The sequence below is a fragment of the Dipodomys merriami genome, unplaced genomic scaffold (genome assembly GCF_024711535.1).
Source record: "Dipodomys merriami isolate MVZ:Mamm:240054 unplaced genomic scaffold, mDipMer1.0.p SCAF_1, whole genome shotgun sequence".
Classification (NCBI taxonomy): domain Eukaryota; kingdom Metazoa; phylum Chordata; class Mammalia; order Rodentia; family Heteromyidae; genus Dipodomys; species Dipodomys merriami.
In genome coordinates, this window is record NW_027202270.1 from 6,993,640 (window position 1) to 7,017,806 (window position 24,167).

Sequence of the window (24,167 nt, forward strand, 5' to 3'; positions counted from 1 at the left end):
TTATGTGGTTAATTGGAGATATAGAGTCTCACAGACATTCCTGCCCAGGCTGGCTTTGAACCATGATCCTCAGATCTCAGCCTCCTGAGTAGCTAGGATTACAGGCGTGAGCCAGCAGCGCCTGGCAAGTTCAGGTTGTAATATGTTCACACGTAAGTCAACCCCATCCCACAGTCAATTTTTGGATACTTCATTCTCTGAAAAGAGTTCTGGGACTGATGGAAATGCAGCGCTGGCCTGTAGATTCCATGAGAGAACACGTTCCCTTTTTAGGAGAAATCCAACCAAAGACCTGGCCTGTAAGCTTAGGAAACTTTGCAGGTGATGTAAATCAAGGGAAGCTGAGACTTATACACACTGCAGGGGGGGGGGGGGGAAGCTGAAGGGCCTGTGGGGGGAGGGGAGGGGCGGAGCAAAGGCAGCACTTGCCCCTTGCACAAGAAAAATACTCAAGTATTCAGAAAAATACTCAAGTACTCAGAAAGCCTGGTCAGCAACTTACTTCCAAATTGTTAAAACATAATATTACTCGTGCTATTCTTACTAATTGTTTCCTGTGGTATGTTTTCTCACTAAAAACCCCACATGAGATAGCGGCATGGCTCAGGAGGGAGAGCACCAGCCAAAGAAGCAAGATAAACAAGTGAGAGGCCTTGAGATCAAACCCTGGTGCCAGCAAAAGATAAATAGCTGGACATTGCTGACTTACACCTATAATCCTAATTCTTCAGGAGGCTGAGATCTGAGGAACGAGGTTTGAAGCCAGCCTGGCCAGACAAATCTGTGAGACTCTTATCTCCAATGAAGCAACAAAAAGCCTGGCCAGGTCCCGTCCTTGCCCTGACCTGGCCTGTCCTTCCTTGCTGTAGAAACCTCGCCTGACAGAGGCCCTGGAGCAGGGTGGGGCCTGGAGTCCTCCTGGGGTCCCTTCTCCATGCCAGGGTGCAGTGTGGGCCTGAGAGCCTTCTTCCCGAGAGCTACCCCCACCCCCACCCTGCCCCGCCCCGCCCTCTCCCTGTTGATGACTTCACATAAACAGATGAGAGTGTTGTGGAACTGAGGGGAGACATGTGTGGAGGGCCCGGGCCCACCTGCCTCCACCTTGCCCCTCAGCGTCTCCTCCTACTCCCACTCTTCCTAGGCGATAAGAGGGAAATGTCCATGTTAATTCCTTTGGTTGTTTTGGAAGAAAAGAAAAAAAATATATATATATATATATATTGTTGGTCGAGGGGCTTGAACTCGGGGCCTGGGCACTGTCCCTCAGCTCTTCAGCTCAAGGCGAGCGCTCCGCCACTTGAGCCACAGCCACTTCCCGTTTTCTGGTGGTTTATTGGAGATAAGAGTCTCACGGACTTTCCTGCCCCAGCTGGCTTTGAACTGTGATCCTCAGATCTCAGCCTCCTGAGTAGCTAGGATTACAGGTGTGAGCAACTGGCACCTGGTGCTCGAGAGCGCAAGTACTCATGCTCTCTCTCTCTCTCTCTCTCTCTCTCTCTCTCTCTCTCTCTCTCTCTCTCTCTCTCTCTCTCTCTCTCTCTCTGTCTCTCTGTCTCTCTCTCTCTCTGTCTCTGTCTCTCTGTCTCTCTCTCTCTCTCTCTCTCTCTCTCTCTCTCTCTGTCTCTCTGTCTCTCTCTCTCTCGTACAGTATCTTCCCTTCCCTCACTCTCTCCCAGTCTCTTCCTCACGTGAGATCCTATCTTAAAGACAAAATATAAGGGCTGGGAAGGTGGCTCAGTGGTAGAGTGCTTGACTCACATGCATGAGGCCCTGGGTTTGATTCCTCAGCACCACATAAGCAGAGAAAAAAAGCTGGAAGTGGCGCTGTGGCTCAAGTGGTAGAGTGCTAGCCTTGAGCTGAAGAGCTGAGGGACAGCGCCCAGGCCCAGAGTTCAGGCCCCACGACTGACAAAAAAAAAAAAGACAAAATATAAGCTGAGTGCTGTAATCCCAGCTACTCAGGAGGCTGAGATCTGAGGATTGAGGTTCAAAGCCAGCCTGGGCAGAAAAGTCTATGAGATTTTTATCTCCAATTAACCAGCAAAAAGCTGGTAGTGGAGGTTTGGCTCAAGTGGTAGAGTGAAAAAGCAAAGGACAGTGCAAGACCTTGAATTCGAATTCCAGTATTGGAACAAACAAGCAAGCCCATCTGATACACTATCTCAGGAGTAACTGGAATATTCCACTTGGAGAGGAGGCTGGTGGTGCATCTGTTTGACTTGTGGAAACGGGCGTGAGGAGGTTTAAACCTGGGGCTCTCAGGTGTGGCTTCCGAGAGGAGTATGAGTGGCTCTTCAGTGTAAGTCGGGCATCGGCTTCAGCCCTGGCAGCGGCCCATTCTCCCGGTGCTCTCCTGCGCATGTGTGCTAACGGTTCTGTCAACCAGACCCCAGGCCTTGACCCCAGTCAGCTGTGGAGGGCTGAGGCGTTGCTCTGAAACCTAACTCAGTCACATCGAAGAATGCTCAGGTTTGGGGAGACCCCAAGAGGGGCTCCTGGAGTCCACGTGGAAGGGAAGGGTCCTGCTGGCTGGAAGGGAAGCTGTGTAGTTCAGTGCCAGGCTCACCAGGGACACCTGGAAGAGCTGGCCAGGGTCCCAGCATGGCGGGAGGGCTGCCCCGGGTCAGTACCCGAGCGCCCCAGGCTAGTCCTGCTCCCAGGTGAGACTCCTAATGTCCTGTTCCCCAAAGCTGTGGGCTCTTTTTTTTTTCTTTTTTCTTTTTGGCCAGTCCTGGGGCTTGAACTCAGAGCTTGAACGCTGTCCCTCAGCTCTTCAGCTCAAGGCTAGCACTCTACCACCACGTGAGCCACAGCGCCACTTCCGGCTTTTTCCGGCTTTTTCTGCTTATGTGGTGCTGAGGAACTGAACCCAGGGCCTCATGCATGCAAGGCAAGCGCTCTACCACTGAGCCACCTTCCCAGCTGCGGGCTCCTTGGGAGGTCTCGGGGAAGGCCGCCTGCCCCCCAGGTGGCCGGGGCCTGTAGCCCCAGGCCTCTCTCTGGCAGAAGAGGCAGCAGTGGGCCCCCAGGCCTCTCCAGCTGCTGCCCTGGGTCCGGCCGGCCCAGCTGGCTCACAAGTCGGAGCATTCCTTCTGTCTCCTTTCCTTCTGTCTCAGCTTTCCCGCCCCATGCTGGGGGCGATGCCCTTCCACATTCTACCCAGGACAGCTCCCACACACCTGACTCCTGGTTTCTAGTGCTTTCTGGAGAATTCTGAGCCGTCCACTATGGCTTGAGTGTGTCAAGTGTTTTGCTCTGTTCTGGACAATCGCTGCTCCTGATTCTCTGTGGCCGATGACGGGGTACTCCGGGCTGTTCCCCGGGCCCAGCCCCTCAGTGTCCCCAAGCTCATCTTCCACATTTCATCTCCCATCAACAGGAAAGTGGATGGGCTGGGCAGGTGTTCCAGGCCAGCTCTAGGCAGGGGAGGTGGGTTCTAGTTTGGATCCAGCCTGGGGGGCAGGTGTGCAATCAGTTCCTGAAGCCCTGCACACACCCCAGGACCTGGAGCTTTCCCATCGGTCCCCAGGGCCCTCTGCACGAGTTTCCTGCAGAGCCAGGGCTGGGGTGCTGTGGGCTGACACCAAGCCTGGGAGATCAAGCCCACACCCTGAGGACCTGGGAACAGGAAGCGGCTCTGATTCTGGTGCAGGCCCTGGTGCTTGTCTTGAACGCAGGCCCAGCCCAGGGCTCCTAGGAGCCCTCTGTTTTGGTCAGTCGTGGGCCTTGAACTCTGGGCCTGGGAGCTCTTCAGCTCAAGGTGAGTGCTCTACCACTTGAGCCACAGCACCACTTCCTGTTGTTTGGTGGTTCACTGGAAATAGGAGTCTCACACACTTTCCTGTCTGGGCTGGCTTTGAATTGTGATCCTCAGATCTCAGCCTCCTGAGTAGCTAGGATTACAGGCGTGAGACACAGACCTCAGGCTCAGGACCCCTCTTGACAGGGCGGGAGTGGGGGCTACAGCCATGATGGTGGCGAGTACTTGCCGTGTGTGTGTGTGGGGGGCATGGGGCTTGAACTCAGGGCCTGTCCCTGAGCTCTTTCACTTAAGGTGAGCGCTTTACCCCTTGAGTCACAGCGCCACTTCCAGTTTTCTGGTGGTTTATTGGAGATAAGAGTCTCACGGCGTTTCCTGCCCCGGCAGGCTTTGAACCGCGATCCTCAGATCTCAGCCTCCCAGGCGTGATTCACGGGCCCCCGGCTGGTGCTTTCGTTTTTTGGGGGAGGAAGGGGGATGCTTCTCCTTCGCCTGGTCTCGGGGCACCCTTAATGCTGTGTCTGACAGCCAGGACAGGCCCTCAGGTGGGGGAGCCTTCAGGGGCCTCCGGGAGGGCGGGTGGGCTGCCCCGGGCAGTGTGTGTGGGGGGGGCGCTGCGGGAGGGCGCGGGCTGGGGCTGGGGCTGGGGATGGGAGCGGGCGGCGCAGCGGGCGGCTGTGTTTACATGTGGAGTTCTTGGGAAGGCTCCTTCGTGTCTAACCCTGCGCTCCCTGCGGGGGGGGGGGGCACCTCAGTGTTCCCGACAGTGACGACACCGCTCAGAATCCCGGGGTGCTCACCACCCCGGCCACGGGGCGGGGGGCGGGCAGTCCCGCGTCTCGAACTCAGGGCCTGGGCGCCTCTTGCTCTGGGCGCCTCTTGCTCGGCGCGCGCTCTACCACCCGAGCCGCAGCGCCGCTCCTGGCTTTTTCTGTGATCAGTGGGAGATAAGGGTCTCCCGGGCTTTCCTGCCGGGCTGGCTTCGAACCGCGATCCTCAGCGCTCAGCCGCCCGCGCAGCTGGGGTTCTGCCCCCGCCCCTCACCGCGGCCGTCTCCGGGGTCGGCCCATCCCGTGGGTGTCCCGAGGGGTGTCCCGGGGGGCGCAGGGGCCGCGCACCCCAGCCCCGCGGGCAGCGACGCTCCCTTCCCCGCGGGCACGCGCCCGGGAGCCGCGGGGCGGCAGCGAGGGCCCGGGCCGCCGCGCGGGCGCAGAGGGGCTGCGGCCGGGGCCGGGGCGCCTGGCACCGGGCGGGGCCGTCGTGGGCTTCAGGAGGGGGAGGTCGAGGCCCGTGCGTGGTGGGGGCGACTGGAAGGTAGGGCTGGAGATGGGGTCGGAGGCGACAGGTCAGAGGTCCCCCCTGCGCCAGGGTTCGGGACCCAGCGGGGCTGGCCTGGCGGCGTCGGGGCTGGGGGGGGGGAAGGGGCGGGGAGGGAGGGGGAGGGCGGGGGACCCGGCGGCTGCGATCAGCAGGCAGAGCTGCCTCGGGCGCGTGTCGTCGCTGGCTGTCCGTCTGTCTGTCCGTCCGTCGGGGACCGCGGGGCCCTCGGGCTGCCCAGCTCATGGTAGGGGAGCGGGCGGCGGGCCGGGGGTCCCCGGCGGGGGTGGGTGGTCCGAGGACCCCACGGCGCCCCTGAGGGACCGCCGTCCCGCAGGCTCCGTCCGTCTTTCCGGGACTGCAGGGGGGCGCAGGTGACCCGTCGTGGTGGGGAGCGGGGGGGGGGGGGGGTTGGAGCCACCGCGCGGGGCCGGGCCGCGCGCACCGCACCCCGCACCCCGCACCCCGCACCCGCTCATCCCAGCCCCGCACCCGTGGCTGGGGCGCAGGGCGGAAGCAGCCGCAGCCCGCAGAGGAGACTGAGGAGTATTAGACCTGGCTCAGGGGACAGACCCCAGCACAGCGCCCGGGGTTTGGCTGGATCCTCTGTCCTTCGCCCTGCTGGGTGACCGTCCCCTCCTTCTATGTCAGTCTGGCTCTGTGTCAAACCTTTTTTTTTTTTTTTTTTGGCGGGGTTTGTGGGGTGGTGCAGGTCCTGGGTCCTGGGGTTTGAACTCAGGGCTTGGCTGCTGTCCTTGAGTCTTTCTATTCAAAGCTGGTGCTCTACTATTTGAGCCACAGCTCCATTTCTGGCTTTTTTGGTCGTTAGTTGGAGATAAGAGTCTTACAGACTTTCCTGCCTGGGCTGGCTTTGAACCATGATCCTCAGATCTCAGCCTCCTGAGCAGCTAGGATGACAAGTGTGAGCCACCATTGCCCAGCTATGTCAGATTTCTCTATCTGTTAAACTCCTGGATCCCTACCAGTGCCCAAATCTTTTCTTCCTTTCCTTCCCTCCTTCCCTCCCCCCTCCCCCCCCACTCATTCTTTCCATACCAAGGACTTGTACTCACCTTGGCCTCATTGCTTGCTCAGTTTTTTGCTGGTTGGTACTCTACCACTTAAGCCATGCCTCCAGCCCAGATTTTGCTGGTTATAGGAGATTGAGTCTCAGGGACTTTTCTGTCCTTAGACTAGCTTGGAACCGCAGTCCTCCAACTCTCAGTCTCTTTTTTTTTTTTTTTTTTTTTTTTTTTTGGGTCCAGTCGTGGGGCCTGAACTCAGGGCCTGGGCGCTGTCCCTCAGCTCTTCAGCTCAAGGCTAGCGCTCAACCACTTGAGCCACAGCGCCACTTCCGGCTTTTTTTTTTTTGCTTATGTGGTGCTGAGGAATCGAACCCAGGGCCTCACGCACGCAAGGCAAGCGCTCTACCACTGAGCCACCTTCCCAGCTCCTCTCAGTCTCTTGAGTAGCTAAGATTACAGGCATAAGGTCTGGGAAGGTGGCTTAGTGGTAGAGTGCTTGCCTAGTGTGCATGAAGTCCTAGGTTTGATTCCTGAGTACTACATAAGCAGAAAAAGCCATAAATAGTGCTGTGGTTCAAGCGGTAGAGTGCTAGCCTTGAGCAAAAGAAGCTCAGGGACAGTGCCCAGGCCCTGAGTATAAACCCAGGACTGATAAAAAAAAAAAAAAAAAAAAAGACAGGCATGAGCCTGTATATGTTCCTGGTTTTTTCTTAAAAAAAAAAAAAAAAAAAAAAAAAAAAAGCCTCAGAAGTTTTCATTACCAAAAGTCACACAGAACTCAGTTGGAAGTTTGGGTTTGAATCCAGGCAGTCATTTCTAGAACACTTGCATTTAAAGATCATATCTGTCGTAATGATTATTTTTGCTTTGAGTTTTTGCTTTGAGTTGTTCCCCTCTTCTTTTAGCTAGGGCGAAGGGGGCGGTGCAGAAAAGGAGAGAGCAAGGTGAACAAACCCAATCATGCTGTAAAGTACACACTACGTGAAAAATGATCTATTTAACTTGTGGGTGAGGAGGAAACTCAGGGAAAGCAGTCAGGGTGACATTATCGGAAAGAAAGAAAGAAAGAAAGAAAGAAAGAAAGAAAGAAAGAAAGAAAGAAAGAAAGAAAGAAAGAAAGAAAGAAAGAAAGAAAAGAAAGAGAAAGAAAGGAAGAGGGAGGGAGGGAAGAAAAGAAAGAAAGAAGGGAAGAGGGAGGGAGGGAAGAAAAGAAAGGAAAGAGATGAAGCTTCAAAGGAAGGAAGGAAGGAAGGAAGGAAGGTAGGTACTCATTACCTGACATGAAATTGTAACCCCTCTGTGCAACATCTAATAATAAATCAATATTTATTATTTTTTGAATTTTGATTGCAAAGAACAGTTACATAAGTCAGGTATTGACACCCTTCTTTTTGAACAGTGCCAACCTTCCTTCATTTTCTTCAAAATTATTTTTTAGTGCCACACACCGGTGGCTCACACCTGTAATCCTAGCTACTCAGGAGGCTGAGATCTGAGGATTGAGGTTCAAAGCCAGCCTGGGCAGGAAAGTCCATGAGACTCTGATCTCCAATAAACCACCAGAAAACCGGAAATGGCACTGTGGCTCAAGTGGTAGATTACTCGCCTTGAGCTGAAGAGCTGAGGGACAGCGCCCAGGCCCAGAGTTCAAGCCCCACGGCCGACAAAAAAAAAAAAAAAAAAAAAAAAAAAGATCTGTCCTATATGCCAAGGTTTCAGTAGATCATACCAATTTCAATCAAATGCCCATGTTTGATCATTTCTAAGATTTTTTTTTTTTTTTGATCAGTTGTGGGGCCTGAACTCTGGGCCTGGGCTCTGTCCCTCAGCTCTTCAGCTCAAGGCTAGCGCTCTACCACTTGAGCCACAGCACAACTTCTGGTTTTCTGGTAGTTTATTGGAGATAAGAGTTTCACGGACTTTCCTGCCTGGGCTGGCTTTGAACCGTGATCCTCAGATCTCAGCCTCCTGAGTAGCTAGGATTACAGGCATGAGCCGAGCCACAGGCGCCCAGCTTTCTTTTTTTTTTTTTTTTCCGGTCGCGGACCTGAACTCTGGGCCTGGGCGCTGTCCCTCAGCTCTTCAGCTCAAGGCGAGCGCTCTACCGCTTGAGCCACAGCGCCACTTCTGGCTTTTTTCTTTTTGCTTATGTGGTGCTGAGGAATTGAACCCAGGGCCTCAGGCATGCAAGGCAAGCGCTCTACCACTGAGCCACCTTCCCAGCCCTAGGTGCCCGGCTTTCTAAGATTTTTTTTTTTTAATCTCTGACATCATCTCGCCCCTCACAATGGATAACAGGTATTTTTCTTGCTCAGCAGATATAAAATCATGGTCATCTTAGTGCTAACATCTTTGGTTTGATGAGTGAGGACAGAGCCGAGATTCTCTCTATGGTGTTCTAGAGTGTTCTCCTGGCTTTGTTTCAGATTCCTCTGTGCCCCAATTGCTCGGCCCTCCCGGGAGGCCTGTCCGCAGACGGCACAAGCAGCCCTGCGTCCTGCAACGGCAGTGAAGTCAGGGGGCCTCTGGACCTCGAGGACTTGAACCTGACAGATGAGGCACTGAGGATCAAGTACCTGGGGCCGCAGCAGATGGAGACGCCCTGGCCCATCTGTGCCACGTACCTGCTGATCTTCGTGGTGGGCACGGTGGGCAACGGGCTGACCTGTGTGATCATCCTGCGCCACAAGGCCATGCGCACGCCCACCAACTTCTACCTCTTCAGCCTGGCCGTGTCCGACCTGCTGGTGCTGCTGGTGGGGCTGCCCCTGGAGCTGTACGAGATGTGGCACAATTACCCCTTCCAGCTGGGCCTGGGGGGCTGCTACCTGCGCACGCTGCTCTTTGAGACCGTCTGCATGGCCTCAGTGCTCAACATCACAGCCCTGAGCGTGGAGCGCTATGTGGCTGTGGTGCAGCCGCTCAAGGCCAGGTCCGTGCTGACCTGGGCTCGTGTGCGTCGGGTGCTGGGGGTCATCTGGGTCCTGGCCGTGCTCTGCTCTCTGCCCAACACCAGCCTGCACGGGCTCCAGCAGCTGTACGTGCCCTGCCGGGGCCTGGTGCCCAACTCGACGCTGTGCACGCTGGTCCACCCCCGGCGCGTCTACAGCGTGGTGGTGCAGGCTACCATGATGCTCTTCTTCGGCCTCCCCATGGCCACCATCAGCGTGCTCTACCTGCTCATCGGACTGCGGCTGAGGCGGGAGAGGCTGCAGCTCTTCCAACAGGCAGCCAAGGACGGGAGAAAGGCCAGGGCCCCCAGTTCTCGGAGGGTCCACCTGCTGCTGAAGGGCCGGAGACAAGTGATCAAGATGCTGGGTAAGTGTGACCAAAAAGGGGTGGGGGAAGCAGCCACTGCTCACACCAATAGGCCTAGCTCCTCATCTGAGGATCATGGTTCAAAGCCAGCCGGGGCAGGAAAGTCTGTGAGAGTCTCATCTCCAATGAACAGCCAGAGAACCGGAAGTGGAACTGTGGCTCAAAGCGGTGCTAACCTTGAGCAAAAGACCTCAGGGACAGTACCAAGGCCCCGAAAAAACAAAATAAAAAAGCCAGGCACTAGGTATGAGGCTGGGCTCCCAGGGGTCCAGTGAGGGAGGGAGGTTTTGTAGGAACCCCATCCCCAAGGAAACACGCACTGGTGGGCGCTCTTTTTGTTTTTGTTTTTGGTCAGTCGTGGGGCTTGAACTCTGGGTCTGGGCACTGTCCTTGTGCTCTTCAGCTCAAGGTGAGTGCTCTACAGCTTGAGCCCAGCATCACTTCTGGTTTTCAAGTTATCTACTGGAGATAAGACTCTCATGGACTTTCCTGCCTGGGCTGGATTTGAACTGTGATCCTCAGATCTCAGCCTCCTGAGTAGCTAGGATTACAGGCGTGAGCCACTGGTGCCCGGCTGAGCACTCTTTTATGTGCCCCTATTAGAAAATTATACCAGAGGTAAATATTAATGGCTAGTCAGGAATTGGTGGCTCATACCTGTAATCCCAGCTACTCAGGAGGCTGAGATCTGAAGATCACAATTCAAATCCAGCCTGGGCAGGAAAGTCCCTGAGATTCTTTTTTTTTTTTTTTTTTTTTTTTTGCCAGTCCTGGGGCTTGAACTCAGGCCCTGGGTGCTGTCCCTGAACTTCTTTTGCTCAAAGCTAGCACTCTACCACTTGAGTCACAGCACCACTTCTGGCTTTTTTTGTTTATGTGGTACTGAGGAATTGAACCCAGGGTTTCATGCATGCTAGACAAGCAGTAAGCACTCTATAACTAAGCTACATTCCCACCCCATCGCTGAGATTTCTTTTTTTTTTTTTGGTTGTGCAACTTCATTCTGGGCCTGGGCTCTGTCCTTCAGCTTTTCAGCTCAAAGCTAGTACTCTACCACTTGAGCCACAGGGCCACAGTTTTCTGGTGGTTTACTGGAGATAAGAGTCCCATAGAAGGGTTTTGAAGGTGGCTTAGTGGTAGAGTACTTGCCTTGCATGCGTGAGGCTCTGGGTTCGATTTCTCAGCACCACATAAGCAGAAAAAGCCAGAAAAGCCAAAAAATAAAAAAAGAGTCTCATAGACTTTCCTGCCTGGGCTGGCTTTGAACAGAGATCCTCAGATCTCAGCCACCTGAGTAGTTAGGATTACAGGCGTGAGCCACCTGTTTTCGCTTCCCTGAGATTATCTCCAATGAGCCACCAGAAAACTGGAAGTGGAGCTATGGCTCAAAGTAGTAGAATGCTAGCCTTGAGCAAAACAGCTGCAGGACAGTGTCCAGACCACCAGTTCAAGCCCCATGACTGAAAAAAATTTTTTTAAATCAGGCCCAGAGGCAAAGACCCCAGGAAGGTCATGGTGTGTTAAGATCAGGGAAAGAAGGAATTAAGGGGAAGAGGGGGGAAGGCCTGGACAGCCTGTGCTGCCCTTTGCTGGGGAGCGGACAGGGACAAGGCTGGCAGAGTTTCTCAAGGAAGATGGAGCTTGGGGGCGGGGGGGGGGGGGGGTTTAGGCTCCATGACCTTGCTGTGTCTCTGGCTCTCTGAGCACATCAGCAGGGCTAGCCTCAGCCCTGCTGGTCCTACAGCCTCGCAGTCGGCCATAGGAGTAGTTCAGTAGTCACTGCTAAGCATTCCCCCATTCTAAATTCCACGGGGGAGCATCTGATTGGCCAGCGGTAGCCAATCAGGTCCATTGGCTATGGGCCAGGAGGAGGGCACAAGACCAGTTGCCCAGTCAGATGGCATGGAAGCATCCTTCAAAAGGCACAAGGCCAGGCCAGTTTCCAGAAAGTTCTAGATGGGTGCTGGGCAGCTTGTTGGCTAGCAAGAGTGTAGAAGCTCAGGAAAGGCAGCTGAGCAGCGCTGGCTGCCAGCCACACCTCCCTTCCTGTCCCTGCAGTTGTGCTGGTTGTGGTGTTTGGCCTCTGCTGGGCTCCCTTCCACGCGGAACGCCTCATGTGGAGCTTCGTGTCCCACTGGTCAGAGGGCCTGCTCCTGTCCTTCCAGTACATCCACATTATTTCTGGAGTCTTCTTCTACTTCAGCTCGGCTGCCAACCCTGTGCTCTACAGCCTCATGTCCAGCCGCTTCCGGGAGACTTTCTGGGAATCCCTGAGCCTCGCCACGCAGTGTCACCGCCACGCGCGGCGCGGCAGCTCGCACAGCCTCAGCAGGCCGACCACGGGCAGCGCGCTGTGAGCGCCGGCTCCACAGAGGCCGGCTAGAGCGGCGCACCGTGCGTGGGGCCTTCCACGCAGCCTCCCCCAAAGGCCACACACACCCTAGTCCTTCCTTGGCCTGCGCCCAGCCCCCACTTTTGAAACTTGAGGGAAACAGAGGAAGAGGACTGATCTCTGATCATGATGCCCTGTATTGTAGAGCACATGGGCAGCAAAGATGGCGCTGGGAGGGGTTGAGTGGGCAGAGCCCAATTTACTGTAGAGCACATGGGCAGCCAAGATGGCCCTGGGAGAGAGTAGAGTGGGCAAAGCCCAAGTGACCTTCCGATCGGTGCCTAACCAGCCCGTGAAGGCTCAGGTGAATGATAGGGTGTGACCTTGACAGTGATTGGTTCCTCTTCCTCCCCTGCCATGCCACCCGCCCTTTTTGGCTTTAAAAAGGGCTGCTCTCTGTGAATAAACGAGTTTTCTACCTGCTGGATTTGGCTCCCTGCTGTGTCTGATTGTCTCCAGGGCTGAGGGAGGCTGGGGAACGGGCCAGCACCGCACTTACCTTTCCTCGGACCCCCGTCTTTCGTGGGAGGGACGTGGGAGGGACGAAGACCCGACACTGTATTGTGCCACACGCCACGCCCCAGCCCCCAGCTCCACCCCTCCCTGCTGAGCCGTCCAAGTGAGCTGGGGCTCAGCCATCTCCCCTGAGACGCTCCCCACTCAATTTCCAACCCACCTTCCCTGGCCACTATGTCCTTCCTGCTGCTTGGGAGCTTCTGTAGGTTCTGGCCCACTCTGTCTCTGTATCTGGGACACCTGGTGCCTTCCTGGCCCCCATTCTTCTCTGGGATTTGTGCCAGTTAGAGCTGCCAGGTGGCAGAGGTGCCCCGAGACTCAGGAGATCTGGTTCTAATCCTAGCCTTGTGCCTGGAGAGGGCAGCAAACAAATTGCCCTGCTTTCCTTGGTGTTGCCTTTGTGTGCAAAACGACAGGCACCCTGACACTTTCCTTAACACAGGGTCACACCCTGTCACTAGCTGTGGTTTTCTCTGTGTGCGTGCATAAAGCCATTGCTTATAATGAGACCAACTGACGCCTCTAGATAAACACAACAGAATTACACTCTGCATCCTTATCACTCCCAACCTGCTTCCTCCTGACCTCCACATACCGCCTGCCCCCCAACCTCAAGCTATGCAAGGCAGGGACTATGCATGTTCTAGAACACACAGGTTTGGCATGAGAGCAGAGTGCTCCTCCTGCCCATTGCCCCCTTCACAAGCAGGTGATGCCATGTGAGCAGATTGGATCTCATTGGCCCAAAGGTCTCTGGAGGAAGAGATGTGGACCAATCAAAGGCCTAGGAATGAGTCTGTGGTTAGAGTTCTCCTGAGCTCAATGAAATTGAAATTCTGTCCCATCCTGAAGCTCTGGGAACAACTCAGTACTCGGTCAGGACTCTCTTAACCTGCCCTAAATCTCTAAGTTCTGTCTTCCCGAGAAAAGCCCAGCATTGCTGGGCAACATGGTTCACAGCTGTAATCCCAGCTACTTGGAATTCTAAGATCTGAGACTCTGGGCTGGGAAGGTGGCTCAGTGGTAGAGTACTTGCCTTGCAAGTGCAAGGCCCTGGGTTCGATTCCTCAGCACCATATAAGCAAAAAGAAAAAAGCCGGAAGTGGTGCTGTGGCTCAAGTGGTAGAGCGCTAGCCTTGAGCTGAAGAGCTGAGGGACAGCGCCCAGGCCCAGAGTTCACCCATGACCAGACCAAAAAAAAAAAAAAAAAAAAGATCTGAGACTCATGGTTCGAAGCTAGCTTGGCTAGGAAAGTCCATGAGACTTACCTCCAACAGATCAGTAAAAAGCTGGAAGTAGAGCTGTGGCTCAAGGGAAAGAATACTAGCCTTAAGTTAAAAAAAAAAAAAAAAAAAGTAATTGTAACCCCTCTATACGGTATTTTCACAATTAAAAAAAAAAAAAAGCTGAGGGATAGCACCCAGGCCTTGAGTTCAGGCCCCAGGACCAGCACTAAAGAAAAAAGCCTATGGGCTGGGAAGGTGGCTCAGTGGTAGAACACTTGCCTTGCATGCATGAGGCCCTGGGTTCGATTCCTTAGCACCACATAAGCAAAAAAGAAAAAAGCCAGAAGTGACACTGTGACTCAAGTGGTAGAGTGCTAGCCTTAAGCTGAAGAGCTGAGGGACAGCACCCAGGCCCAGAGTTCAGGCCCCACAACCGGACCCCCCCCAAAAAAAAAAAAAATTAGCTGCTTGCTGGTGGCTCACAACTCAAGAGGTTGAGATCTGAGGACCAAAGTTCAAAGCCAGCACAGAAAGGAAAAGTTCAAGATAATCTTATCTCCGAATGACCAAAAATCTAGAAGTGGAGCTGTGGCTCAAGAGGTAGAGCACTGGTTTTAAGCAAAACAAAACAAAACAAATGGGGCTAGGAACATGGCTCAGTGGTAGAGTGCTTGCCTCGCAAGCATGAGGCCCTGAGTTCGATTCCTCAGTACCACATAAGCAGAAAAAGCCAGAAGTGACACTGTGGCTCAAGTGGTAGAGTGCTAGCCTTGAGCTGAAGAGCTGAGGGACAGCGCCCAGGCCCAGAGTTCAGGCCCCATGACGGACAAAAAATAAAAAACAAACAACAGCAACCAGGGACAGCAACCAGGCTCTGAATTCAAGCCCCAATACTGGCACTAAAAATAATAAGTAAATTAATTATGGCACTAAAAATAAGTAAATTAATTAAAACCACCCTTGTCAAGGGCTGTAAGGAGGAGTAAAGATTTGTCTAATGGGTGTAGAGGTTCAGTTTTGCAAGTTTTGGAGATTGGTTGTTCAACAACATGAATATATGTAATACAGAATGGCCCATTTACATTGTCAAGATGAGCTGGGTGTGGGGGCATCTGCCATCCTAGCCACAATGGAAAGTGTAAATAGGAGGATCACAGTCCAGTCCAGTTAGGCAAAAAATGAGATTTCAAAAATAACCAGAGCAAAGAAGGCTAGAAGTGTGGCTCAAATGGAAAAGTGTGTAGCAGGCTAAATGCCAAGCTCAAAATCCCAGTACCACCAGAGGGGGAAAATAAAGGTCATGATGGCCCATGTGTATTTTACCACACAATGTTTAATGAAAGAGGATGATAGATGAAAGGAAAACTAAGCAGGACGCCTTCCTTTGCTCTGCTAAGGTTACCATTGCATGCATTTCCACATGTTTAAAGTGCTTTCCTGCCTTTTCCCAGTAGATTCTCCTTCCAAGCTCCAGGCTGCATTCATTTGACTTGTGGGTTGCGTGCTGAGGGGCTTTGCCCAGCCCTGGGTGAGGTCTGCTGGGTCTCACGCCAGCTGTGGTCAGGGGAAATTCCCAGATATTGGCACCAGAAGGCCTTGATCCCTCCCATGATCCCTCCTGTCCTCTAAGGAGGGGGGAGGGGACAGGGAGAGGCTCTGGGGCTAGGAGTCCTTAGGGGATATTTGAGGGCCAGGGGAGAAGTCTGGACCTTGCGGCCCGGGAAGCTGAGAATAAAGCTCCTCCTGACTAAATGTACAGTCTGAGCCCCAAGCAGGGACAGCGTGGAGGCAGTGGGCACTGGGGAGCTGCGGGCAGGAGGGAGAGCCAGTGGCTGAAGGCGGGAGGAATTCTGCAGAGTAAAGAGCGTTGTGGAAAGAGGCTGAGCAGAGCGGAGTGTCCAAGGCCCAACTCTGGCAAGCTGGGGACGGGGGAGGGACGAGGCCCTGGGGTTGTTCCTGAAGGCCCCCTGTGGACTCTGGGAGGCCGGCTCGGTGACAGAGGTGCTGTGTCCCCTAAGGAGTTGGTCCATGGTGTGGGAGGGGCCTGCTCTGTGGGAGCAGCACTGGGCAGGCGGGCAGGGGCAGCCAAGGCCCGGTGTGGACACCAGGGCGCCTCCCCGCGTCTCCCGGCATATCGGTGACAAGGTCCCTAGGACATAGGCCCTGGTCACCTTTGGAGATGGAAACTACAGCTCTGAATTCAGCCCTTAAAACCCTGTGGAGGGCTGGGAAGGTGGCTCAGTAGTCCAGTGCTTGCTTAGCATGCATGAAGCCCTGGGTTCGATTCCTCAGTACCGCATGAACAGAAAAAGCTGAAGTGGTGCTGTGGCTCAAGTGGTAGAGTGCTAGTCTTGAGCAAAAGCAGAGCAAGGACAATGCCCAGACCCTGAGTTCAAGCCCCACGAAAATCCCGTGGAACCAGGCACTGGTGGCTCATGCTTGTAATCCTAGCCATTCAGGAGGCTAAGATCAGAAGATCCAGGTTAGAAGGCAGCCGAGGCAGGAAAGTCCCGGAGGCTCTTATCTCCAATGAACTATCAAAAAAGCCAGAAGCAGTACTGTATCCAAGTGATAGAGCCCTAGCCTTAAGCAAAAAGAAGCTCAGGGATCCCGCCCCAGCCCTGAGTTCAAGCCCTAGGACCAGCAGTAAAGAAAATCCTGTGGACTGTACATTCTTGTTTTCGGACAAGTTGGTGTCTCCCAGTGCAGTCTGTGTGTTAAGGCCATTCCCACCAGGTGGGGAGCCTGGCGAGCTCCATGGCAGGCTTCAGAACAGGGCAGCCGCAGTCCAGGCCTTGCTCGCCCCTGAGGACTCCACTGCCTCAGTGCAGACATGCACACGTTTTCTTGTCGCAAAGTACAGAGGTTTAAACTTAGAAAATTTTCAATATGAGGGCTGGGAAGGTGGCTCAGTGGTGGAGCGCCTGCCTTGCCTGCCTGAGGCCCTGGGTTCCAGTCCTCAGCACCACATAAGCAAGAAGAAAAAAGTCGGAAGTGGCGCTGTGGCTCAAGTGGTACAGCGCTAGCCTTGAGCTGAAGAGCTGAGGGACAGCGCCCAGGCCCAGAGCTCAGGCCCCACGACCAGTAAAACAAACCAACAAACAAAACAATGTAAGCCACACCTTCAACCCTCTGAGAAGATTCTAAACAAAAGGAAGATGGGATGTGTAGCTGTTTGTTGATGATTTTAATTTTTAATGAAACTAGAGGGCTGGGATATAGCTTCCTCCTCCTCCTCCTCCTCTTCTTCCTCCTCCTTCTCCTCCTTCTCTTCCTCCTCCTCCTCCTCCTGCCTGAACTCTGGGCCCGGGCGCTGTCCCTCAGCTCTTCAGCTCAAGGCTAGATCTCTACCACTTGAGCCACAGTGCCACTTCTGGCTAAGCCACATTCCTAGCCCGGCGCACGCTCTCTTGCTCTCTCACTCTCTCTCCTCTCTCTCTTTCTCTCCTCTTGCTTGCTTGCTTGCTTTCTCCTTTCTCTTTTTCTCTTTGTTGATTGTAAGGCTTGAACTCAGGACTTGGGCTCTGTCTCTGAGCTTTTTTGTTAGCATTCTACCACTGTGAGCCACAGTGCCCCACTTCTGGTTTCTTTTTTTTTTGGGGGGGTCTGGTTGTGGGGCCTGAACTCTGGGCCTGGGCGCTGTCCCTCAGCTCTTCAGCTCAAGGCTAACGCTCTTCCACTTGAGCCACAGTGCTACTTCCAGCTTTTTTCTTTATGTGGTGCTAAGGAATCGAACCCAGGGCCTCAGGCATGCAAGACAAGCGCTCTACCACTGAGCCACCTTCCCAGCCCCCCACTTCTGGTTTCTTGTTGGCTACTTGGAGATGAAAGTCTCACGAACTTTCCTGCCTGAGCTGGCTTTGAACCACAGTCCTCAGAGCTCAGTCTCCTGAGTAGCTAGGATTATAGTTGCAATCTACCAGTGCCTAGCTAAAACTTAAGTTCTTTTCTTTTCTTTTCTTCCAGTCTTGGGACTTGAACTCAGGGCCTGAGCACTGTCCCTGAGTTTCTTTTACCTAAGGCTAGGACTATACCATTTGAGCCACAGGGCCACCTCCAGCTTTTTTTTTTTTTTTTTTTTTGGTCACAGGACTTGAATTCTGGGCCTGGGTGCTGTCCCTCAGCCTTCAACTCAAGACAAGGTCTACCACTTGAGCCACAGAGCCACTTCTGGTTTTCTGGTGGTTAATTGGAGATAGAGTCTCATGGCCTTTCCTGCCCGGGTTGGCTTTGAACCCCAATCCTCAGATCTCAGCCTCCTGAGTAGCTAGGATTACAGGTGTGAGCCACTGGCACCTTCTTCTAGCTTTTTCTGTGTATGTGGTACTAGGAATGGAACCCAGGGCTTCATGCATGCTAGGCAAGCACTCTACCACTAAGCCACATTTCCCAGCCTGAAATTGAGTTTTCTTGAGAAGGGAGAGGATTCTTCCAGAAGATTCATTCTGGCCTTTAGGAATACTAGTAAAGCAGGTGGTATGAGAAAGAAGGTGGAGATGGGATGGGTTGGGAGAAAGGGCAGTCAAGCGCACAGGGGGCCTGCTGAGGTTGCACAGGAAAGCTGCCTTGGGGGAGGAGGACAGGAAGTGAGGGGCGGGGCAGGCCTCAGTGTGCAGGAAGCACAGGACCTCCTAGGAGGCCACAGGGCTGCTGCCTCATGCTGGCTCCAACTCTCCCCAGCAGGGGGCGACCTTCCCAGAAAGGAAGATGCTTCCTTAGCCTCAAGTGTGGGCAAAGCAGGGGTGAAGCAAGGGGTCCCACTGGCTTCTGAGTTTGGGCCATTGGAGGCCAGGACATCAACCATGACAGTTTCACTCAAGCTGAATGGGGGTGGGGAGCACAGAAACCCCAAAGGGAAAGAAGACCCTCAGGAGGTAAAGTGGACTAAAGGCAAAGGAAACAAGCAGTTCCATACATGTCCTCCTGATGTCCTTGGCTGCCCTTCCTGGACCGTTCCCTCCTGCCTCCTCCCTGTCTGTCTCAGCTCCATCAGACATGCACAGAGTTCTGTCTACACTGCAAAAAAATGAAGAGAAAGACCAGAACAAATCACTTCTATTCCCAACACTCATATTAATCACTGTTGTTTGACATTTTGGCAATTTAATTCCACATTATTTTTCCATCTAAGATTCCTCCTTCCCCTTTAACGAATAATAGATTATTTCCAATCATTGCCTTAAAATAACATTACCTCCAACCATCCAGGAGAGAGGGGGGTGGGTATAATGGATGGATGGACTGATCGCATCCAAATTGATTGATTTCAGCACCAGGAGGAGGGACAACTTGACCTCAAGTAAAGATCTCAGAGGGAACCAGACATCAGTGGTTCACACCTGTAATTCTAGCTACTCAGGAGGCTGAGATCTCAGCATCACCGTTCAAAGCCAGCTTGGACAGGAAAGTTCATGAAACTGTTATCTCCAATTAACCACCAGAAAACTGGAAGTGGTGCGGTAGTTTAAGTGGCAGAACACTTGCCTTGAGCTGAAGCGCTCAGGGACAGCACCCAGGCCGAGTTCAAGCCCCAGGACTGGAAAATAAAAAATCCCAAAGGGATGAAACAAAACAGACAGCACCCAGCCCTAAGCCTGTGTGCAAACCACTGAACTAAAGAGGCCTTCAGATCTAAACCCTTGTTTATACAAACACTGAGGATGAAGGACTAAAAGTGACAGCCACTCCAGTGGAATAAGGACAAATTCTGTGGAACAAATTACCTAGTTTCTTCAACAAATAAATGGTCTTTTGTTGTTGAAATAAATGGTCTTTTGTTGTTGTTGGGCTGGTCCTGGAGTTTGAACTTAGGGCCTAGGCATTGTGCTCAAGGCTAGTGCTCTACCTCTTGAGCCACAGCTCCACTTCCAGCTTTTTTTTTCTTTATGATTAATTGGAGATAAGAGTCTTGGGGCTGGGAAGGTGGCTCAGCAGTAGAGTGCTTGCCTTGCATGCATGAGGCCCTGGGTTCGATTCCTCAGCACTACATAAGCAAAAAGAAAAAAAGCCAGAAGTGGAGCTGTGGCTCAAGTGGTAGAGCGCTAGCCTTGAGCTGAAGAGCTGAGGGACAGCGCCCAGGCCCAGAGTTCAGGCCCCACAACCGGACCCAAAAAAAAAGAAAGAGTCTCACAGACTTTCCTGCCTAGGCTGGCTTCAAACCTGGATCCTCAGATCTTAGCCTCCTGAGTAGCTAGAATTACAGGTGTGAGCCATGGGTGCCAAGCCCCTGTAGCTTTTTCATCCAAAGCTGGAATGGTGAGACAGGATCTTGCTAGCCTCAAATTCACTAGACGAATCTAGACTTTACTCACAACCAACCTGCCTCAGACTCCCAAATTTGGGATTACAGGTATGCACCACCATGCCTGTCATAAAATGGTGATTTTTTTAAGTCTACCAGATTAAAATGAGAACATCAAACATGAGTTTTGATTTTGTGGGGAACTAGTGAAAATGTAAATTGTTTAAAATACCTGGAGAGTAATTGTTTGTTACAAATATTTCTTCTTGGGCTGGGAAGGTGGCTCAGTGGTAGAGTGCTTGCCTTGCATGCCTGAGGCCCTGGGTTCAATTCCTCAGCACCACATAAGCAAAAAGAAAAAAGCCAGAAGTGGCGCTGTGGCTCAAGTGGTAGAGCGCTAGCCTTGAGCTGAATCGCTGAGGGACAGCGCCCAGGCCCAGAGTTCAGGCCCCACGACCGGACCCAAAAAACAAAACAAAACAAAAAAAAAACCCACCGAATATTTCTTCTCAGCTTGTTCCTTGTAGTTTAGATGTTTATTGAGATAATTCCATCTCAAAATTTTATAGTCAAATTTACCATCACTTACATATTTTTCACCTTGTGTTTTAATATTATAATTGATATTCCTATCCAGGTTGTTATGGCTGATTTTATAACCAATACTTAATTTTTAGACTTGGAGACATGGCTCAAGCTTTAGAATACCTGATTAGCAAGCAACCCCCGTACTGCTGAAAAACACAAACAAAACCAAAAAAGTTAATTTTTCTTTTCTTTTCTTTCTTTTTTTTTTGGGGGGGGGGTCCGGTCGTGAGGCCTGAACTCTGGGCCTGGGTGCTGTCCCTCAGCTCTTCAGCTCAAGGCTAGCACTCTACCACTTGAGCCACAGCACCACTTCCGGCTTTTTTCTTTTTGCTTATGTGGTGCTGAGGAATGGAACCCAGGGCCTCAGGCATGCCAGGCAAGCGCTCTACCACTGAGCCAACTTCCCAGCCCCCCAAAAGTTAATTTTTCTTACCAACTGGATAGTTTGCATTTTCAGAGATGTTACCAACTTAAAGTTTCCTTATTCAAAACAATCTAGTGCTTGTCTTCCTTTAGTTTGTTAATTTTATAATAAGCACTTAGAAGCTGCGTTTGCTTAAATAATAAGGAGGGGGGGCTGATTCCTAACTTGTGCCCACAAATTAATAAAACAGGGTAAAAGCCAGGTATCCCTGCCTTCATTTTTGCATCCATCACCTTTATCTCAAAGCTTTGGGTCAGACATCTGCTTACCTCTGCCTATGGATATGTTCATCACTCTGGGAGTATGTAAAACTAGTGATACCTAAACTGTCTCATCCCCTGGGTGCTGGTGGTTCACATCTGTAATTCTAGCTCCTTAGGAGGCTGAGATCTGAGGATCATGGTTCAAAGTTAGTCTGGGCAGGAACATGTCTATAAGACTGTTTTTTCCAATTAACTACAAAAAGTCAGAAGTACTTGAGGTGTGACTCAAGTAGTAGAGCACCAGCCTTGAGTGGAAAAAAAATAAGAGGGCAAAGACCTGAGTTCAAGTCACACATCCCACCTCTGTGCTAAAGGCATCAGTGAGTTTTCTGACCTGTAATTTTTTTTTTAGAGGGTTCATCATGGGGCTTGAACTCTAGGCCTGGGAGCTGTCCCTGAGCTCTTCAGCTCAAGGCCAGAACTCTACCACTTGAGCCACAGAGCCACTCCCGATTTTCTGGTGGTTAATTGGAGAAAAGTCTCCCAGACCTCCTTACCTGAGCTGGCTGTGAACGGCGATCCTCAGATCTCAGCCTCCTGATAATCTGTCAAATAGTTCATTCCAGGATACCTATGGAGCCTTCTATCTGCAGGAAGTCATTTTTGAAAGTGACATTAAGCCTTTAAACTCCCTTGGAAATGGAATGCTGGCTGGAAGGTAGGAATTTTTTTTTTTTTTTTTTTTTTTGTCGGTCGTGGGGCTTGAACTCTGGGCCTGGGCGCTGTCCCTCAGCTCTTCAGCTCAAAGCGAGCGCTCTATCACTTGAGCTACAGCGCCACTGCTGGTTTTCTGGTGGTTTTATTGGAGATAGGAGTCTCACGGTCTCTCCTGCCCGGGCTGGCTTTGAACCGCGATCCTCAGATCTCAGCCTCCTGAGTAGCTAGGATTACAGGCGTGAGCCACCAGCGCCCGGCTGGAAGGTAGGAATTTATTTGAAGAAGGGCACTGACTACTGACCTCCCTACCTTCCTTTTGTTCTTCTCTGGCTTTTTGTCTCTTTAGCCTTTTCCTCCAGTCTCTCTGTCCTGCAGTCACTTAGGATCCTGGGAATGCCAAGAATGGATAAACATGTTTATGGTAAGCATCAGCAAGCATTGGCAAATTCTGCAGAATCTATCACACACATACTTCCTTATCTCAGAGCAATTATGTATTATGATGAGGTTGTACCCTGGAGAAGAAATGGGGGGTCAGATTGCTCCCCTTAAGCGAGGACAATTGACAGCAATTACTTCTCTAGACCACCTTGCATAACCAGAACTGAGATATTCACCAAGCAGACCCTATTTTCACCAAGATAGCTTAGTTATCCACACCTCTGGCTCCCTGACTCAATTCTTCCTTCAGTTAAATCTAAAGCTCAAGTCAGTAGCCTGAAGATGGAATAGGAAGGCTTCCACTTTCTAGGATTGCCATGTTGATTAAATCCTTTCCTGTCTTCTCACCTTTGCTTCCTTTTGTTTTCTTTGAGGTTCATGGCTGGACCTGACAAGTTAAAAGCTCCAGGGTCAGACCTAAGACTCTGTTACCAAGTAAGCTCGCTAAAATGCAGAGGTGAGTTTGTTAGTGTATGTTGGCAGCTAGGTAGACCTGAGCAGGAACAAAGAAATGCCCTGAGAGACAAGATTCCATTCTAAAACCCTAGAGAGCATATTTCCCAGGCTGACCAACAATTAAGATAATGCCTATATATCCTCTTCTAGAGCCCATCACTCACATCAAGGTAGTGTGCAGCTGTGTGTGTGTGTGTGGTTGTGTGTGTGTGTGTGTGTGTGTGTGTGTGAACCCTGGGGCTTGGACTCAGGGCCTGGGGGCTGTCTTTGAACTTTTGTTTTGTGATCTACTACTTGAGTCACACCTCCACTTCCGGGTTTTTGGTGGTTAAGTGGAGACAAAGAGTCTCTCAGACTTTCCTACCCAGGCTAGATTCGAACCTCTATCCTCAAGATCGCGGCCTCCTTAGCAACTAGGATCTGAAACACCGGCGCCGGGCTTAAGGATGGTTTCCCACGACTCCACCATTGGGAGAGCGTCAGGCGTGGGACAGCTCACCAGGTTCCCCAATTTTGCCAACCTTGGGCCCTCTCCCCGGCTACGAACGCGCGAAACCCCGCTGAAAGTGGAGGAGCGGGCGCCGGACCCAGCACGCGTGGCGCCTGCGCAGCAGACAGGTCGCCGCTCAAGTCCCCGTCCCCAGGCTCGCGCACGGCCTTCCTCCCGGCAGTCGTGGCTGGGGATTGGTCCAGGAACGGCGCGGGCTCTGGTTGGCTAGGCTGGGGCGGGGGGCGGAGCGTCAGCGTCGGGTCCGGTTTCCGCCTGGGGCTGGGTGACGCCAGCTCGCTCCCGCGCTGCTGCGTTCCCTGTGGTCACCGTGAACTGGGTCCCGCGTGACGGCCGAGGGGGCTGGGGCGGGGCTGCACACCGCTGCGGACTTCGGGGGGTGGAAACCGCTACCGAGTGTGGCTGGAGACACCTTGCCGAGTTTTGAAGTCTGCTACTCACAAGGCTCCAAGGATCCAAGGCTGTAGGTTCGAGGCCACCTTGGGCAGGAAAATCCGTTAACCAGCAAAGCCGTTAGTGGAGCTGTGGCCCAGGTGGTAGAGCGCTAGCCTTGAGTGGGGAGGTGGGGGAGAAAAGGCCGAGTGAGAGGAGAGTACTGTCAAAACAAAAAAAAGTGAAAGGTCGCGGAGGAACTTCCCCAGGCCCCTGGGGTCTAGGCTGGAGTGGTGGTGACATGCTGTTTTGTGTCTACAGGAGGCTTTGGATTGGCCCAGTGCGCTTCCCCCTGAGTAGGTGGTGGTGGTGTGGCAGTTTTTTCCTATTGTTAAAAAATTAAGCCAGGCACTGGTGGCTCACGCCTGCAATCCTAGCTACTCAGAAGGCTGAGTTATGAGCATCACAGTTCAAAGCCAGCCCAGGCAGGAAAGTCCCTGTGAGACTCATCTCCAATTAACCACCAGAAAACTGGAAATGAAGCTGTGGCTCAAGGTGGTAGAGTGCTAGCCTTGAGCAAAAGAAGCTCAGGGACAGCGCCCAGGCCCTGAGTTCAAGGCCCAGGACCATAAAAAAAAGTGATTTGAAAGCTGAGTGCCCACG

At 52.6% G+C, this 24,167-nt stretch overlaps 1 protein-coding gene and 1 long non-coding RNA gene across 5 annotated transcripts; one reads left to right on the forward strand and one right to left on the reverse strand.

The window, feature by feature from the left end:
- The first annotated feature begins 598 nt into the window (after positions 1–598).
- Positions 599–12,217, forward strand: Nmur1 (neuromedin U receptor 1). The gene is made up of 3 exons (XM_069999145.1): positions 599–643; positions 8,529–9,420; positions 11,479–12,217. Exons 1-3 carry the CDS (start codon positions 599–601, stop codon positions 11,775–11,777), a joined length of 1,236 nt encoding a protein of 411 aa, XP_069855246.1. The 3' UTR covers positions 11,778–12,217.
- A 2,674-nt stretch (positions 12,218–14,891) lies between these two features.
- Positions 14,892–23,629, reverse strand: LOC138827306 (uncharacterized). 4 transcript variants are annotated; one of them, XR_011372098.1, is made up of 5 exons: positions 23,574–23,629; positions 22,029–22,114; positions 21,568–21,657; positions 18,470–18,570; positions 14,892–15,108 (listed from the first exon to the last, which is right to left on the reverse strand). It is a non-coding gene; the product is annotated as an uncharacterized lncRNA (long non-coding RNA). The 4 variants fall into 4 exon arrangements; XR_011372047.1 differs by lacking the exon at positions 23,574–23,629 and adding an exon at positions 23,146–23,261; XR_011372040.1 differs by lacking the exon at positions 23,574–23,629 and adding an exon at positions 23,124–23,261.
- Between the last annotated feature and the right edge of the window lie 538 nt (positions 23,630–24,167).

Coding starts and splice junctions, on each gene's coding strand:
- Nmur1 (XM_069999145.1), top strand. CDS start 599: ATGGCTCAGGAGGGAGAGCACCAGCCAAAGAAGCAAGATAAACAA. Junction 644..8,528: donor CAAAGAAGCAAGATAAACAA/GTGAGAGGCCTT, acceptor GCTTTGTTTCAG/ATTCCTCTGTGCCCCAATTG. Junction 9,421..11,478: donor ACAAGTGATCAAGATGCTGG/GTAAGTGTGACC, acceptor CTGTCCCTGCAG/TTGTGCTGGTTGTGGTGTTT.